Genomic DNA, 19,340 nt, shown 5'->3' on the forward strand with positions numbered 1-19,340 from the left:
AGAGCACAGTACTTATTAGCAAGGAGATTTTCAATTGAGTCCCAGTGTACAGACAACACACACAAAAAAATTGCCCTCACTAAGTTGTTGCAGAATTATTATGTATTATGTTTTGTAGCAACCAAATAAAGCTACATGATCATATGAAAATACTTTAGATGTTTGATGAAAACAACTGGCCAATGTTCGGCATCTGATGTTATTATGCGTGCACCTTATTTACGTGTAGTGTCGCGGTTTCCAATCTTGTGCAAGAACTGCAACAAATAGAGCAGACTGAACTGCTGCCAGGACGAATGGTGACAGTGTGGGTTTGGAGCTGAGTTAATGGCAGACTGTTGTAGCCATACAACGAAGCAGTCTGCCATATGATGTCAGTCAGGCAGTGAGTCACAGTGGGCCCAGTACAACACAACACTTTCCATCTGCCGCTCTCACGTATGCACACATACATGCAGGAGCCTCATATACTGGAAGAGGCGGACGACACATCATACAGCTGATGTTTTCTCTGAGAGGCGAGTAAAAGAAAACAGCACAGAGCAGTGTTTTTTGAAATCCTGTGCCATGGGACCTAAACTGTGAACAGTGGTGAATTGCTCTAATCTAAATTTGTAGAGTTGCCATGACAACAAGTGAATCTTACCATAGAGACATATTAGACAAATGTCATTATTATGGAGTGTGTGAAAGCATAGCAAGGTCACTGGAAGCTTGGGAACCATGAAACAAAACAGCAGGATGAAAAGCCGACTTTTAGAATTGTGTGTGAGGACCGTACAGATACATTTCTCTCAAATACACAGCTACTGTACATACATATTTTCTCTGCATTCCCATTAGGTAGTATGTATTTGGGTTGTTATGTTTTCTACACATTTATCATTTAGTAGGGCCTTGTAGCTTTTTCATTTTTTACTGCTGGTCCCGATTCAATGTCTGAGTTACGTGAAATTTATTCAATACTACTTTTTTTTTGTCATAGAAAAGGAGACAAGAAAAACTGCAGCAGGAGAAGCAGTCACACTCTCACTCTTTACCATGCCTCATTAAGGGAAAGGTTTGACCTCTTTTGGAAAAAAGCTCATTTGGTTTCTTGCTGAGAGTTAGATGTGAGGATCAGGACAGCTAGCCTGGCTCTGCGCATAAACCACAGCCTGTTTTTCTTACACTTGGGTTTTTGCAGGGGTTAAACAAACAAGATAAAATGTTTCCATTTTATATGCAAAGCTAAGCTAATCAGCTTCTGACTCTAGCTTCTGACATATGTATCATACAGACATAAGCGTGGTATCAATCTTCTCATCTAACTCTAATTTTTCCCTGTCTATCCCTACTGCAGAATGAACAAGACGTGACATTAACATTAAATGTACTCAAACTGGAAAGACACTATGGCCAAAAAGGAAGGTCAAGTTAAATCAATTTGCAGTCAGAAACTGCCAGACTGGCTAAAAATGTGCAACCCCCCCCCCCCCCCCAATTTGACAATTACAATCAGCGGATTGAACATAATTGCTGTTTGAATAATGTGGGGATTAGTAGAATTTGTGAAAATCCCTGCACTTGCAACATCACAGCTTCCTGGAAGGACTGTTTCTGTCTGAGTCTCGCTAACCCATTTGTCTTCCTCTTCTTCCCAGACCCGTACGAAGACCACTCAGGCTCTCTGCGTCTCATCACCATCAAACCTATGACGGCCCAGCCAACTTATTCCTACCCCTCCTCCTCATCCCACAGCCAAGACTCTGTGGTCCTCAACGGGGAAGTGAGTCTGCACACGCACACACATATACATGATGTACACATGACCTCGAGGCTTAATCGCACTCTGCTGTAAGATGAGTCTGCAGTGTTGACAGCACATGGCAGAGCAAAAAGTAGAACGTCATCATCATCAGTCACACAGAAACATACTGTGCAGCAACATTTGGTAGCTGTGTACGAGGGTGTGGCAGAGATTCAGGTTTGTGTTTGGAAATGTCAATGCTTTATGTTACATTATTCAGTTTCAGGCGTCTGTTATCCTGCCCTGCCTCTACTGTAGTATAATCATAACATCTCCTCTGGGACATGCTGCACTGATGCTGAATTTAGCTGTTGTTGCTACAAACACTATGCCTCCTCTCCTCCTCTAAACTCTCACCCGTCTTAACACTTTTCCTCCCTCTCAGCCTGTCACCTCTCACTGTTTTCCTCCCTTTCCTTCCAATTCCATGTTAACCTCTGTGCACCTCTCTGTAGCTAAGACAGCGATACGCAGGCTAATGATAAATTATCTCTCAATCTCTTAACATAAGACCAGGAAATCTCCTCTGGGGCTCTCTGGTTTTCTAGTTCATCTGCAATTGATTGGTTTCCATTAGCAGAAAATATCATGTTTACCCTAAACATGATACACATTCTCCGATTATCGAGCTGTAGGGAATGTTTGTTCAAACATATCTCAGCACTAGAAAGAAGGGACAAAAAAAATTAAAAAAATATGAAACAGTTCATCATAAAGCATGAAAACAACGCTGAATTGAAGCCAGGAAAATATGATTACTTGAATTCAATACCTGAATGGATTGTTTGCAGGCAAACCATGTTGGTTTGAAGCAGAAGTCGGACATCGAGCACTACAGGAACAAACTGCGGCAGAAGGCCCGGAGGAAAGGCTACGGAGAGTTCTCTCTGTCTGAGACCGGCAGCCATGGTTATAGTCACCGTGATACCAGGCACAGTCGGCACGACAGCGCGGTCAAGGAGCCAATGACCGCTGAGGAGAAGAGGGCCTCCTTCGCTGGTTGTCATAAGAGGTATGGAGTCGGGGTTCCAGAGATACTGGAAAAAATAGTATAATTTGGTCATTGAAAATATAAGAATCTCCATTAAATCATAAGCTTCATTGGCCTTCACTGCAGGTGGTTAAAGAAGTCAAAAGAATTAACTCAAATTATATTCAAATGTTGGCTGGGGCAAAATCTCTGTTAAAATGTTTTGATGCTCCCAAAATTAGAGGATTAGACTTCAGCATTAAAAGTGAGTTCTGTTTCATTATTGAAGCGAATGTTTTGTTCCATTTCATTTCATAATTATTTAAGCAGTAAACTATTATTAATTATACTAAGTGCTTTACTGACTGACGTTAGGCAGACTTAATCTTACTGTTATGAAAATGTGATTTTGTTGTTGGATCAGTAATAATTAATGCTAAATAAATGGTATTTTTCCACCAAGAATGATAGATCTACTGTAGATGTGTAGCGCATAGTTGCTAAGCAACACATAAGGAGTGAGTGAGTAGTGAGGGGTGATTTTTGGCCAGCGCATATTTCACAGTTCATGCGGATAAGTGTCTGTTTTGCTTTTCTTTGTCTCAAACTGATTTAACACATTCAACCTCTACACAGTTCATGTCCATTTCAACCAGAATTTTTTTTTTATTGTTTTTTTCCAATAAACTTTGTTGCAAATACAACAAGTAGCCTATACAGGAGGTAATCAATAATGAAGCGGGAATCAGGATCATAAAATGAAATAAAAAATAAAAATAAGTGAATGAAAACATTAAATGGCCCAGGTGTTATACAGTATGTTTTAACAGCCATTGAATAATCAGCTCAGAAAAGTTTGACTTCACTATTTAAAACACTATGCTTTTTATTTAAAAAAAGTATCCCTGAATCCCACCATGTGAAGCTAGCTGAAGTACGTGTGTTACATGTAAACATTCCTCACTCTCTGAAACCTGATAAAACTTTCTCCAGAAGTAGCTACAGTATGACACCTTGCTGTAGTTACAGTGTTAAGTGTGTTTTTTCACACACCTACCATCAGGTACTCGCACCCACGGGAGCCCACCTATTGGAGCCGGCAGTCTCTGAGTAGCCCGAGCCCAGTAGAGACGGAGATGGACCTGCTGGTGCTCAGAGAAAGATCCAGGAGGGGCATCCGTAACAACGGCTACGACGTGAGTACCTGGACAAGTCAGGTACTTTCAAATTAAAGCCGGGTAAACGTTCTTTGTTCTTTTATAACTGTGAGGTAGAAGATCACATCCGAAGCAGGAAGAGGACAGTGAAACAATGTTGCTTTTAACACGAGTTTTAAAAATGTTAGTGATTTGAAGCCTCTATAACTCTTAAGTTTTAACCAGGACCAAGGGTGTGTAAGTAGAGAATGTGAGAGCTTTACTTTAGGAGATATTCAGAGAAGTACCCAGCGACAAAGACCATGCGAAGCTTTGAAGGATTCTGAAGTTGGATCCTGTAACCAACTGTAATTTAGCAGCTCAGGTTCAGCCTCTGACCAGGTGAGTCATACAGAGAGATGATGAAACGCTGGATGGATCCTCCTTCTTCCAAATAGGTCACATGATGGTTGTGGCAAAGTACAGCTCTGGCACTTTCTCAAACTAATAAATTAATCTTTTGAGAGCATTTATAACTTTAATCCTTCCTTTCCATCCTACGCTCTCACCCTGATGCTCCGAGCTCATACCTAGAGGATTAACAAATCACCTGCGGATGAACTTTATAAACCTGCACTAAACAGAAAGATAAAGACAGAGGAAGTATGACAGAAAGGGAGGAAATGACCAGAAGATTAGAGCAGTGATTTCTTCATTTTAACGAGAGCGTACGATGGAGAACGGAAGAAAGACTGTGAGAGAAGGAGATAAAATGGGGACAGATAGTAGCAAGTGTGAGTGAAATCTCTTTCTGCTGCTTCTCTGCTGCACCACAGTAACAGCAGCGACTGTGCTACCTAGCTGAATGTCAATGACTCTGAATATGATTATAGCCTATTCATGGATTCAGATGGGAGACTCGATAGCAGTTAATAGCCTTGGATGCACCAAACTGTTTGAAACGGCACAAAGAGAACACAGTGTGCAGGGTTTTTCCTGGCTCAGGATGGGCCTTTGGGGGGGGGACAATAAGCTTGATCGGTACGCATACAGTAAAGTCAATGAGTTACCTTATGACTGAAATCTATGTATTTTCTTGTTATTTCCATTTAATAAACACAATATATCTACAATCTGGAGGAGTAAAGGTATAAATTAGAGTATTAATACATAATTCAACATTAAATAGAAAGTATAATGTTAGTATAATAATATATTTACAGGTTACACTTGATTTGGATAATCTGCCTACAGATAGTTTATTAGTTGAGATTCAGTTGTTTCACAAATAAAACCATTTTCTGATATTAGCCTAGACCACTGTGGTTAAGGTTTGATTAGTGCTAATGTTTGTGTATTCATTATAATTTCAGATAATAGTACAGGCTACTATAGCTTACCATTAGTAGCCTAACATTAATTCCAGTTGGACAAAAGAGCACTTTCATTTATTTTGTTTATTTTCAGTCATTAAATTATTGTGCAAGAAAGATGCTCTACATGCTGGTTAGTCTCTCATTTGTTTATGCAGAGTCTTGTCAATAATAAAAGTTGAGTTCAACATTTCCAAAAATTTCTCTATGCAGGAAAAACCCTGAGTGTGTTTGTGCAGGAGCTTGTCTGTATGTGTATATTCATACAGTAGAATATATGTATCTTATCAGCTTGGTTTTCATGCTTTAGAATTGTTGCTATATGCAACCTGCTACAGTATACTAGGTTATATATACATATACAGTTTATGTTGGTTTGGGGCTACAGCTGCTTTGTCTGCTTCATGTTTGTGTGTGTGTGTGTGTGTGTGTGCTGCTTTGTATTTTATATGTTTGAGTGCTGGGTAATAATTTTGGATAATATTATTGTTGATCAACTTTTAGTGTGTAATATTACAATCTTATTACATTTTTCTGTATCCAAATTAATTAATCCATACAAATGTTAATTAAAAACTGACTAAAGTAGTTACTGAAGTTGTCATTGTCTGATGTAATACAGTTTAAACACTTAAACAGTTAAGTGACTTTAAATAAATCCCAAATAATATATAAAAATACAGTTTATTAGGTACAGCTAGCTAACTAACTCAGAGGTTTTCAAGGTGGGAGGAAGGCCTCCCCACGGGGAGTTAGTTATTATATTAGTTATCAAAAGGAGATCACGTAGAATAGAATCAATGAGGGTATGCTAATTAACTGAAACACCTCTCTGTATAATGCAGTACAGTTCAACACCACCAAGCTGCACCCTCAGTAGAGTTAATACAGTTGAATCAACACCTATATATATATATATATATATATATATATATATATATATATATATATATATATATTATATTATATATATATATATATATATATATATATATATATATATATATATATATATATATATATATTATATATATATATATATATATATATATATATATATATATATATATATATATTATATTATTGTTATTGGAACTGTACGTAGTCATGTTGCAGGAGAACCTAGAGGAGAACTGATGATTCTACCTGATGATTAGAGAAAGAAATGTAAAAAAATTATTGGTTTATTCTAGACTCCCTTACCGGGAAACAACATCTCTGTGGTGCATTTTCTGTGGGCTTCTGCTCCTTACCATCTTGATCGCTATATTTTGTGAGTTCTCCCTTTTTTTCAGCTTCTCCATGAACTGATTTTAACAAGACCACTGGATTTGATTTATGGATATCTATTTATGTATATTCTTCAGAGCATTTGTTTCTTAGGAAAGAGGTTCATACATCAGGTGGTGAGAGACGGTTATTTGCTTTGTCAGAACAATGTGTGATTTTGGTTTCCATGTTCCCATCACTTGATGGGCAAGTTGATGGAATGCACCCCTGTCCTGCTCACTTGACCGTGTTTTCTCTAGGGCGAACCAGAACCGTTTGAGGAGACCAATGTGGACCGTCTCATGAGCTCTCTGGGTTATGGAGGTGGATCTAATGGCACCGGGAACGGCAGCTTGGGGGTGAAAGCTCACCGTGGCTCCGACTCCTCCACACTCAGCTCTCAGCCATCCATTGACGAGGTCCGCACGCAGATGCATATGTTGCTAGGCAACGCCTTCAGCCTGGCACCTCCGGACCACGACCCCCCGTCTCCTCCAACCAAGTAAATTTACGTTTTTCACTGATTATGTATTTCTTAGCACATCTGCATGATTTACAGTATTGTGTAGGAAAGAAAAGAGAAGAGAGAGGCGCCCTGGTACATGATTTGAAATCCCAGTGTGTAAGAGCATACATCCCACTCTAAGCTGTTTTTCACAAAGTAGAGTTTTCAGAGCATGTCTGCTTGGTTGTGCACAGTACTCTGGAGAGAGTGGGTGTGTATCTCTCTACTAAACTTTTTTTTTTTTTTTTGTTGACATTCTTCTCGCTCATCAGCAGCCACCACCATCACCACCACCATGCCCACAGAGCCTACAACCCGTCCCACACCAGCCACTACAGTGACGGGGTGACCAGTGCCCCAGGGACCATGAACCATCCCTGTGGAGGCAGGCAGAGGAGCACAGGCTACGAAGACATGCACCAGTGTAGCCTGCCCAAACCGGTAAGCACTAGCAGGAGGTTTAAGGCTTGACTCACTGACAAAGAGGACGCCACTAGAGATATGGATTCAGAATATTTTATTGTATATTATGGATATTATTGAAAATAGCTAAGATTATATACCAGAATGGATTAAGGGTCTGAATGGAGGGATGCAGGAATGTAGGGATGAGGAAGCAGAGTGAGGGTTCGAGGGATGTGGGGATGAGAGTCGAGGTTAGGGAGATAAAGGGTGATGAATGAGGGAATGAAAAGGTGAGGGATGGAGGATTTAGGGGACGGATCAGGGTTGTGGATGGATGGATTGATGGATAGATGCCAGAGAACGATGGATCGGTGTCAGCTGGTGGCAGGTAAGACAGGAGGGAACCAGGGGAGTTGAGACTCTGAGTGGGGGAACCGTCTCTTCGTGTGCTCTGCTATGGATAGAGCCTCCAGTGGTTGCTGCATTCAAACAAAAGCGACAGAAAGTGTGAGAAGAGAAAAGGAGAAAGGGGTTTGGGTAGAATGGATGTGAAAAATGAGTCAGAGGGGAGAGAGATGAGGTGTGCTTAAATACTTTGAGCGGAAATGGGATGTGTTCAAGTCGAGGTCTTTGTTACCAAATCCAGTTATAAAAATTAATTTTTATAATTAATCTGTTTCTCAGATTTCAGTTTCCACACCAATACAGTGGAGGTGAATGTAATTACATTTCAGGTGCTCACAGCATTGAAATACATTCAACAGCAACGTCTTTCCTATAGTATATGATAGACTTTGCTGTCAGTGGGCTGTTTGTTTCAGAAGAAAGTATTTCCAATATAAACCACTCACAGTAATGTCTATGGAGAGTACGGATTAGGATAAGTCTCCATATGATCTGTGGCATGGATTGGACCTGATAGACTAGATGAGAATAGAATTGAAAATTGAACCTGGATCTTTTTTGTATATAAAAAAATTACATGAAATGATTATCAATTCTGCTTCTCCTTATAGATATTACTAGTACAAAGTTGGCTCTTTAGCTGCTTAATGCTCCACCATGTTAACCAGCTAGTTGCTAACTTTGTCTGCTGTTTGGTGCTGGGCAAGTAGCATACAGTTGGTTTTCAGAGCTGAAAACAGCTGCTGCTGGAAACAGTGCTGCTGTGACCTGTGAAAGAGAATCAGAAAAGGGAGGTTGTGACCGAAGAACCCGAAATATGAGATAAAAGGCACCAAAACACTCTGTAGCTAGAGCTGAGGGGAACTGCAGGGTCGGACAGTGATTCTCTGTGGGCTTACCTCTCACTGACTGCTTTTACATTAAACACGTGAGCCACTGTTTATGTCAAAATAAAAATATTTAATTCAGTCAGGATTATTTTTCATTACTACTGTTGATTAGTTTAACCTGTGACAATTTTCTGTCATTGAGTTTTGATTACAAAGTTATGAAATAAAAAGAATATTATTTATATAACATTGTCTTTCTAGTGGAGTTTAAGTCCAATGTTGCACAAAATAAGAATACTCAAGTGAAGTACAAGTAATATTGTACTTAAGTTTAGTACTTGAGTTAGTGTACTTAGTTACTTTACACTTTTTATTGTTTTTATTTTATGCCACATAAGCGTAAGGATATGCTACTAAAGGTTGTGCAGAACAAGTCTAATAGTGCTGTTTAAAAATGGCTCTTTGAGCCTGTCAAGGTCGTGAATATTCATTTTTGCACACATTGAATTGTTATCAGTGGATCGGGCCATGTAAGGAACATTTCATAAAACCAACGTCCTTCAGTTTTTACAGCACTCATTAGATCCTTTAAAATGTTTGCACACAGACTTGCGCAGAGAGGTTGGACAGTCAGAAAAGCTGCCATCAGTGCTGTCGGTGTGTGCATTGCCAACATCTGATCAGCAGGGGAGAAGCTTTCCAGAGATTAAAAAGAGAATTGAACACCCACCAACGAATAAAATTGCCTCTGATCAGACATCTATGTGATTTTCTAACCCTTTTTTTGTCAAGATTAGTTAGTTGTTCCTTCCACTTGTCTTCTGAATTTGGCTTAAGGTAAAATTGTATATGTTGTACTCATACTGTAGCGTCCAGATACTAGTTAAATATATGTCTAAATTAGATTTGTTGCTTCTGCAGGGTTTCCGGTTCACCCAGCTTCCTGATATGGGCATCGGGTCTCCCCCGCCACTGATCCCCTCAAGGCCAGGACCACCACCTGGGACCTCGCTACGACGGTACCCAGCACACATACACAGACACAAATATAGACTACAGGCAGTTGAATGAGAAAATATATTTTAATAAAGTAAATGAAAACTCGACTGTGTTGAGCATGTGGCCCATAATTATATTCAGAGATCACACTTAAAGGAAATGTTCACATATTGCATCTCTTTTTAGCCAATCAAAAAGCAGCTCTGTGGCTAATCACTGTACCAGACAAATAGATGAATTCTTAGTGCAGATCGCGCAGAAGAATACAGAGTAAAAAAAAAAGCTACAGAATATTAATCAGCATCATTTGAACTGACTGCCCTCCACATCCACTCTCTCTCTCTCTCTCTCTCTCAAGCCCATATGTTAGTCGGCATCGTTTGAACTGAGCAGCTTCTTCATTTAAATGCTGTTGCTGTGTGCACCGTGTTGCTGGGCACTTTAGCACTGCAGAGAGTGATTGACTGTGCAGCAGCTGTAGATTGTGTGGAGGGGCATGTTTGCCATCTAGTGGACAAACTGAGAAAATAACACTTACAAATAAACACCTTCCAGCTGTGATGTACTGCAGACCGACGGGGAAAACTCAACACTGCAAGAAAACACGTATACGTCATTTAGATATTGAAGAACTCACTTAGATATAATACACATTTTGTATGTTTGTATTTTGTACGACAGAGACAGCTCAGTTGGTTTTACAGTACTCTAATACCTGCTCATTTAATTTTGAATCAGAACTATGGATGTGTGACCATTAGTCTTGCTCTAAAACCAGAAACAGTTATGTTTTAATAATCAGTCAGCTCATCATACGTCAGTTCCTCTGTGCCCTCAGGTGTGTGAGCATTTAATTCCTCTTTAGTATGCACTGTGAGGCATTACTGTGCACAGCGCATTATGGTCCTGAGCCCTGCCAATGACATCATCTGCCCTCAGGTCTCCTACAGTAGTGTAACATGTATAGTATTTAGTATTTCTACAGTGCAGAGGAGGGTGCTACAATGTAGAAGAGGTAGAAAAGGATATTGACAAACCTTTCACAGTGAAAATGTAAAATTATGTTTCTACACAGAGAGCAATAACAACACTGTCTTAGCTAGGACTTTTCAGATGGTGAGGTTATGAGTCCAAGAGAAGAGCCCTGAAGTCCATGAAATTGCAAGCAGGCATCAAAATGAAAGTCTTAAAAATGTTTGGATTTTTCATATTGTATTTAAAGGGGTCAGCTGTTGAGTTATATTTTCTGTCAAGATGAAGGTCTAGTTGTAAACGCAAGGCCTTCTCCTTATTGCCAGGAAAAAAAATCTGGTGGGGAAATATTGAATCCTTCATTTGGCCTAAAAGTAGGTCCATGTTTGCCTGCTGCAAACACCGCCGCTTTAAGTGAACTTACTCATGACTGGATTGGGAAACTGTGGGTTGACTTACCGAGTTGAATACATTCATACCCCTACCTTTAGGGGGCACGATGGCCCAGTGGATTGCACTGTGGCCTCACCGCAAGAATGTCTTGGGTTCAAACCCCTTTTTGTGTGGAGTTTGCATGTTCTCCCCGTGTCTGCGTGGGTTTCCTCTGGGTGCTCTGGTTCCCCCCCAAAAAAACATGTTAGGTTCTCCAGTCAGTGCCACTGACCAATGACATTGGCTCAGATCTGGAGTTGGTACCTGGGCACCGCACAGTGGCTGCCCACTGCTCCCTTGAGGGATGGGTTAAATGCAGAGAATGAATTTCGCTACATGTATTTGTTTTCATACAATCTAAATAGTTTATTACCTTATGACAAACAGAAGAAAGAGAAGAATGTTTTGTATATAATTAGTTCATACTTAGTGTGCAATTTATGAATTTTGCGATTAAAATACATTAACTGATTAAAAACCGAATCTGGTGTGCTGAGTAAACATGTCAACTGACCTAATTAACACATTTTAACTGATTGTTAAACAGCTTTTATCTTTCAGATTTCAAATGACAGTTCAACTGCTTTCATGTTACTCACCAACTCAAATTTCACTGCTGTAATGGCTTAGATGTTGACTGTAATGTATTATTTACTCTTCAAGTGTCAGTACTTTCATAACTAAGATTGATATTTCAGCTGCTTTCACCTCTTTCTCTGCAGTTAACAGGTCACCTGCTTTCAGTGCTTACATACAAACAGACAACTCAACCCTGTCTTCAGGGCTAAAATTTAGTGCTGGGCAACAATTAAAATTTTTAATCACAATGAATTGCATGATTTTCTATGATTAATCGCATTGTTACACGCAAAATTGAATAATGAATTCTAAAGTAGTGTATTGCGCACTTTTAATTTGTGTACACAAAAGTGCAATAACATGTGGTTGGCAAACACTTTAAACAACTAAAAAGTTGCTTTTTACCAGCAGTATTCCCTTTACACAGTAGCAATAAAATATTTCTTGTAAATCTCAACTTAAACATTAATGTAATCAAATCAAATATTAATTTATTTGTCACTGCCAGGGCATTACCTTTTATCTAGCTTGTTAAAATAAGTTACCATCAGAATCCAGAGGTACGATCATAACATCATACCAGGCACCTTCTGAGCAACAGGTCAACATATATAAATCTGTTTTCAGATATCAACAGAAACATTATTCTTTTATCAGGGAGCAGCAGAAACAGCCTATGTTCAGCAGCAAGTGTCCCTGTTAGAGCGAAGTGAAGTGGTCGAGCACAAGGCGTAGCGACAAGCGGGTGTGTTCCCCTGAAACTGTCGTGGTTGTGCTCGCCTCACACACACGCCCGGCCGCCGCTGAAGTTGAATTTCCTTGAACTTTTTGTACGCGACGCGGCACACAAATCATTGGAAGAGAGACTGATCCTCGCTGTTTGTGAGTTTCCTGTGTGTTTAACTAAATAGGACATCAACAGGAGGGAATTCACATGACAGGGCATCCCTACAAAACTAGATGAAGGCCTCTCAGGTAAAGTTATGTAGCCTGTAATTTTATCTTAAGTTAAAAAGGCTACAGCTGTGTAGCGCACAGAAGCCGTTGCATGGTTACTTTGACTGCATGTGTATTCATAGCCAGTGAGCAACGGACTTTCAAAATACTAAATACTGTGTTAACGTGCGATAAAATAATTCTCGTTGTTAATTAATTAATGCGTTAACGCGATAATAACGTGTTAATGTGCCCAGCCCTACTAAAATTTAAATTGCTTTCAGTGATTACACTTTAACAGACACTTCAAACCCTTTCAGTGCTTCAACCTTAAATTAAAACACCCATACATGCAAACATGCTGTTCACATTTTAAACTGTTTATACCCAGAAAATTTAGTGCGAGAAAACCTTTCTAGTATATTTTTACACAATGCGCAAACATCTCCTCCTCACCTGAGTGCAGACTTCTCTCTTCTACATGGAGCTTTAGTTTTGTGCTGCTATATTCAACAACTGCTGTTAAAAGCATACAAATTAATTTGGTTGTTGTGTGATTACTATATATCAGATTAACGTCTGTACCTCCTCTCCACTGACAGCTCCACGCCTGATGTGAGTCTGAAGCCTCGTGTGTCGGAGGCCTCAGAGCTGCAGGCCCAGCAGCACAACGGCGCTCCGTACCTGCCACTGTCCAGGACCCCCTTTCCTGCTGTCACTGTCGACCAATCCATCACCACCTACTCAGGTATGACAGGGGGTGTTGAAGTGCAGATAGTAGCTGTGATTAAGTTCATTCATTCATTGGCTAAATCCATTTTTACATCTCACAGGAAACCCAATAACAGCAGTCTACGCTATATCAGCCAACCGCCCGGGTTACTCAGACTACTTTGTAATGTCACCGCCGTCCTCATACCGTAGCCCCTCCTGGATGTCCTACCCGCCCGAGCCAGAAGACCTGCCACGGCAGTGGAACGACACACCGGTGAGATACATACAGCTCCTGTATAATGTAGTTTAATACATGACAAGCTGCAAACATTTTGTGTAACAGTGTTTTTTCAGTGTGTGAAGCAGTTCTTCTCTTCTCCCTGCAGAACTCACGTCATCTTGAAACCATCTGCTGAAGTCATCTGCCTGAGTGACATGTCACTGAGTGGAAACACCCTTGGTGGGTCATATCATTCATTTCATTACGTTGCCATGCTTGTTTAGTAAGTGGAGAATTATAGTTAGAGTACTCCATTATCAATAACTGAAATAGACGACCTGATTTGCCTGAATGTTATTTTGGTTTCAGGCTGGGTTTTGGGCTTGAAATCTTCATACACACAAAGTGACAAATTGAAATTTCACTTGAAGCACATTACAATTAGCTGACATTTTTAGTGATCTGTCCCTGGGCTTGAGTTTTTTAAATCTACATTAAAAACATGTATCATAGCATATACGCAGAATAATATACTTATCAACATATTTATATAGGAATACAACCTACATTGCCTCTGCTATAATCCAGTTTGAATGAGTTTTCACGCACAAGGATGCACACGCACTGAAGTACAGGTGATGGTAACATGCGAAGAAACGCAGCGATACGCCAATAAAGACATGGAATAAGAAGACTGCTAGCAAGCAAGCAAAGATGTAAACAGTGCAGCTTTCAAATAATTCACCTTGCAAATGATTTATGAGGAAGCAAATGCACTCAACAAGGATACACATTATACCTTTTGATGAGTAACACTGAATGTAAACAAGATAACTCACAGGGCAACTTTAACAATCCAAAATCATGTAAATCTTATAACATATTACTTAAAATCAGTTTGTAAACCTTTTGTTTAAATGTTTGTTTGCCTGGTCGGTTTTGTTTCCCTGGTCTAAAAGCCTTTGGCAAGTAATTCCATCCAGACAGCAACAATATCTCTTCTGGAGTTTCAGACCTGCCTTCAGTTAAAAGGATGACAGGATCAAATGTCTGTAATGATGCTCAGAGGAAGGCAATGTTGTACCTGCACTGACTAAAACTATTGAACTGAACATACAATTGAACAACTGAACTTAACATACAATGAAACCCCTTAAATTTGATGAAAACACAGAAATAAAAAGCAATAATAAGGAATAACGAATACTAAATAAATGATAGGAAGATTAGCACATCCCACAAAAACAAGAAGGTGTTATTGATTCTGCTAAATATTTCCCGTCAAAAAGCCTCCAGACCTAATTATGAGATCTTTTAACTCCTGTCGCACCACAAAGTGACATGTGCTCATCCACACGTAATAGATGGGGACAGAAAATTGGTGATATCGTTGCTGTGCCAGTTGGTCTTAGACTGTAGCTGCAAGCAAACCATTTACCCAAAGGTCGGCCTGGCATTTTGTTCACTATTGCACTCCATTTTGTGCAATAAAAAGTAACTGATGAGGGATAATACAGCTCTCCGAGATACGAGCTTGCTAACAGCCAGTTAGCCTAGCCTGATCGCTAATTAGACACCATTTATTTAAAAGATGTATTCCGCAAACCATTGCTCTTTGGTTGAGCAGTTTATACTCCCAACAGAGGAGGTCAAATACAAGCGGATGGTGCAACACAGCTAATAAGCTATAATGGGCTTTTTAGCTTTAGCTTCCTCTATTGTGGACTCTTCTGGCCGTCCGTTTCCTCAGAGGTCAGCTTTGTCAAGACAGCTTGCTATTGGTCAACAGCACAAATTTGTGTGTCAAAGTTCACCAATGAATTTCGCCATTTTAAATCCCGCTGTGTCCAGGCCTTTACACATTACACTGACAGGAAAAAAGTCCCAAATAGCAGCAGCTGAGTGAACATTCAACATAAATCTGTAATGTAATGGCAGGTCATTCATATTTGTTCACTGTCTTCTCCTCCAGGTGTCTCTTTGGATAGGCAGAGGACCTCTCTCTCCCTGAAAACTCTCTGGAGCTTTATCACGCCTCCTTCACTTCACTTCCTCTCTGTTTCATTCAGCACCAGTGGATCCCCTCCCTGCCCCCGCCTTATCTCCAGCTTCCTCTCTCTCCACTGGCCTGGCCTTGATCTATCCTCTCTTAGCCCGCTTCATCTGCAGCTCAACACGTTTCTCAATCTCCAGAACTTCTCTGCCCCATAACCCCCATCCCCCGGTCAAACCTCTGCTTCAGTCTCCTACCAATGCAAACGTTCAGCCATACTTCTCTTCCTTTCTGTATTCTTTCTGCTCCCTGAGCCCCCCTTGGCCTCATAGGCTTTTGCTGGCCCCTCTGGGCCCCTTGTCATTATCTCCATGTAGACTGCCTCTTCTGTGGTGATCACCACTGTACAGAAAGAGGCCCCTCACACTGCTGAACTGAACTGAGCTGCGTGAAGCTTTACCGTGCCACCCTGCATAATTACACGCGTGTGCAGAGTGGATAAACAGGGTGTGTACAATACAGTGTCATGTGCAGTGTGACAAGGGCAACCTTCCAACTAGTTCTCTGCCCCAGCAGTCATCGTACAGTAACTGCCATCTGGCACACAGCGCTGCATTATCAGTACAGTAGTGCCCCAGCCATGGCCAGTAGTCTACTCCTCCTCTAAGCTGGACTGGACTGGATAATCCTGGACTTGCCCATAAGGTCCACCATAAAGCCAGGAAAGCTGGACTGACTTAAAACTGTGCTTTTTGTTTTTGTTTTTGATGAATCCAAATTCCTATGTAAACCTTCTACAGCTGGTTAATATGTGTATTTTAAATTTAAGTGAGAAAAAAAATCCAATGAAAAAGGAAAAAAAAACTCTGTCTTGAGCTGTCTCAACTTCAGTTTTTGGATATTTGTGTGCTTTTGTCTTTTACTTTTGTGCATTGATTATTATCAATGGATTACTGTACAAAAAAGATGTAGTGAGTGTTTCCCTTTCACTCACCTTATTTCAAGGCAAAAAAAAAAGGCATTCTTCAAAACAGAGAAATCGGCGGCTTTGTTGTCTGTGGTTATGATGGCATTTCTGTACTTTTAAAAATAAATGCTTTTTTCTTTCATCAGTTTCAGCAATGAAAACAAGAATTAGTCACTATGTTCTGTCGATCATCTGATTATGAAGTTTTGTCTGCTAACCATTACGCAGACCTGGGTCAAATACACTCATTGAAATCCCACTCACATGCAGTTCCGTTTTGTAGCTTTGCAGCCGCTGCAGGGTTTGTTTGACTCTTCAAAAAAATAACAGATAAAAACATTTACCATATGATTACTTGGATTAGAATTGATTTCAATTCTGATTTGACTCAGATCTGCTACAATTTTGTGAACACACCAGTATTCTTAGAAAAGCAGTTCTTTTACTTGAAAGATGTCTACTGTATTCTACTGTATAAGGAAATGTGACTTTTGGTTACTTTGGTCTTGATGAAGAGGGATGACTATATGGTTACTGGACTATGGTATAGTACTGTTCAAGAGATTTGCCAGGCTCGGATGAGCCGTATATGTAACGATTAAATGTATTACTGTATATAGCAGATGATTTAATGAAGAGATTTATGCAAGTTCTGTGGGAGGGATATTTAGCTTGACATTGTTCTGATGCCATTATTCTTCCTTGTAGTTCCACTGCATTCATGAAGGACGATCAGACTGTTCCTGAAAGTCCTTGACTTTCTGAACAATGCACACATTTCAGTTTCATCATCTTTTTTTCATAGTATTACTAACAGAACAGAAAATATAACATAAATTATTACAAAAGAAACAGATGGAGTGACATGCAGTAAAAAGGCACTTGTCCAGCAGATCTTACCCTGCATTAGTGTATTCTGTATGTTTAAACAAAGCTAACATAGCCATACTAGTCAAAATAATGCAATTTCTAGTGCAAAGAATGTCACACCCGAAATTATATTTAACCTCATTTTTTCTGAGGAGAACTGGGAATCAGTTAGCACACTGTATGTAAGGCTCCTCATCATTAAGATGGTACTAAAGGAGATTATAGCCATAGATTAACTTCACCAAGTGGACATAAAGCAGCTAAGATATACAGTGTTATGTTGAAGAGTGGCAAATGATACCAAATGAGAGTATATTAGATATGATGAGGCAGGGAAAACGAAGAGTAGTAGAGATAAAAATGCAAAAGATAGGGTATTAAGTTTGGTTTAACATGAAATTAGCACTTTTATAAAGAGCCCAAACCTTGTCAGAAAAGGGCAGAATCAATACAAAAATGCTGTTGTATAGCATGACATTTTCAGATTATGTAAATCTACAAACATTTTAGAAATCCTCTCAACTGAGCCTGAAACTGTAAACACAAAATCAAAGTAAAAACATTTTAAACATCTGTATTCAGCTAAATGATGATGGGTTTTTTTAACCCTTAGACCGGGCTGCACACAGGACATGTGCACTGTATTATTTTAGGGCACTGGATAATTATAATGACTTTATTAAGGATGCAAAAAAGGTCCGTAGGTTTAATGACCCGAGGAGGAGTTTACATTTTACTATATGACACAAATTACACATAGTGAAGTTTTAAAGCCAGATCATGATATTGCTTTGAAATTTGACTGTTTTAGGCGTAAAACACCCCAAAATGATGCCAGATTTGAAACTGCTTTTAGACCATTTATAGACATTTATGTAGGGAGATACTCTTGACCTCAGTATTTCTAAAATCCTCTCTACGGCCCTGCCTCCAGAGTTATGACTTCAACTTTAAATTCCAACGGAAAAAACACATGTGGAATATATCTCCATAGTTTTAAAATACAAATACAACATTTAATACACAATCTGTCAAATAAAGCCTGTTTGTAGAAAGTAGCACAGATAAGAAGTTTTCTTTGTCAGTGTTGAAATCTATGCCTGCACATGATAAATATTAGATGTGGATATTTAGGGAAAAGAAAGCAAAGGTGTGAGATGACAGTACTGGAGCATTATGAGCGCACACGGTGCTATTGGTGTTTGAACTTGTGTATATGCTTTGCTAGTTATTTGAGTTATATTTGGAGTGTTATTTGGAGGCCTGTGGCAAACCATCATATTTCAAATGTATAAACCCATGTATGATTAAAGAGAAAACACTTTCACACATTTTATTTGACTCCATGTCAACGAGAGCGGTGGGTTTTGGTCATTTTAAGAAGAAGACTTGATGCTATGCTATAAGTTGATGTGCAATGTTTGTGCTTTACACGGGTAGCGGTGAGATCCTTTTATTGACGGGTAGCGGCGAGATGCTTTTATTGATGACGGACTCTGGGATGGGTTGACTGTGAGTAGTTTTTTTCTGCCGTGTGAGTCACGTCATGATGCTATGACATCATGGTGGCACTGATGATGTCACACTATCGTCACTCAAGGGTCGATGAGGTCTCAGTGACGACAACAATGAATGCTGTTGGATGTAGTAACGCAGAAAACTTTTTGGTGAATTTAAACAATAAAGACAAATTACTATTCTCGGTTCTCGTGCTTTATTCTTTTTGTTTGTGTTTCATTGTGTGGTTGTTGTTTTTCTATACAGAAACTGTGTGCTTCAACAGATATGGTCCCCTTGCCCGATGTCAGCTGGGATTGGCACCCGTGACCCTGCTTGGATAAGAAGTTGAAGATGATGGAAGGGTATATGGGCCATATTAAACAGCTGTGCATGTCCAGTATACAGTAGGTCGCTGTCTTAACACCACTAGAGGGAGGCAGACACATACATGCCTGATCTTCAGCTCTCCGTCAGAC

At 39.7% G+C, this 19,340-nt stretch overlaps 1 protein-coding gene across 4 annotated transcripts in view; it reads left to right on the forward strand.

Moving 5' to 3' along the window:
- LOC119894352 (UPF0606 protein KIAA1549L-like) overlaps positions 1 to 19,062 on the forward strand; it is a 112,430-nt gene extending 93,368 nt beyond the window's left edge. For 2 of the 4 annotated variants that reach the window (XM_038707052.1, XM_038707056.1), the window contains 10 exons: positions 1,644 to 1,768; positions 2,581 to 2,801; positions 3,823 to 3,976; positions 6,798 to 7,039; positions 7,315 to 7,483; positions 9,604 to 9,701; positions 13,203 to 13,348; positions 13,434 to 13,588; positions 13,701 to 13,774; positions 15,507 to 19,062. In XM_038707052.1, the coding sequence (XP_038562980.1) occupies positions 1,644 to 1,768; positions 2,581 to 2,801; positions 3,823 to 3,976; positions 6,798 to 7,039; positions 7,315 to 7,483; positions 9,604 to 9,701; positions 13,203 to 13,348; positions 13,434 to 13,588; positions 13,701 to 13,730 (1,340 nt within the window). In that variant the 3' untranslated portion in view covers positions 13,731 to 13,774; positions 15,507 to 19,062. The remainder of the gene's footprint in view (positions 1 to 1,643; positions 1,769 to 2,580; positions 2,802 to 3,822; positions 3,977 to 6,797; positions 7,040 to 7,314; positions 7,484 to 9,603; positions 9,702 to 13,202; positions 13,349 to 13,433; positions 13,589 to 13,700; positions 13,775 to 15,506) is intronic. The other 2 variants (XM_038707054.1, XM_038707055.1) reach the window with 2 other exon arrangements.
- Positions 19,063 to 19,340: the final 278 nt, after the last annotated feature.

The sequence above is a fragment of the Micropterus salmoides genome, unplaced genomic scaffold, assembly GCF_014851395.1.
Source record: "Micropterus salmoides isolate LMB-PRFRI ecotype aquatic unplaced genomic scaffold, ASM1485139v1 Ms_hic_scaffold_8, whole genome shotgun sequence".
NCBI lineage: Eukaryota > Metazoa > Chordata > Actinopteri > Centrarchiformes > Centrarchidae > Micropterus > Micropterus salmoides.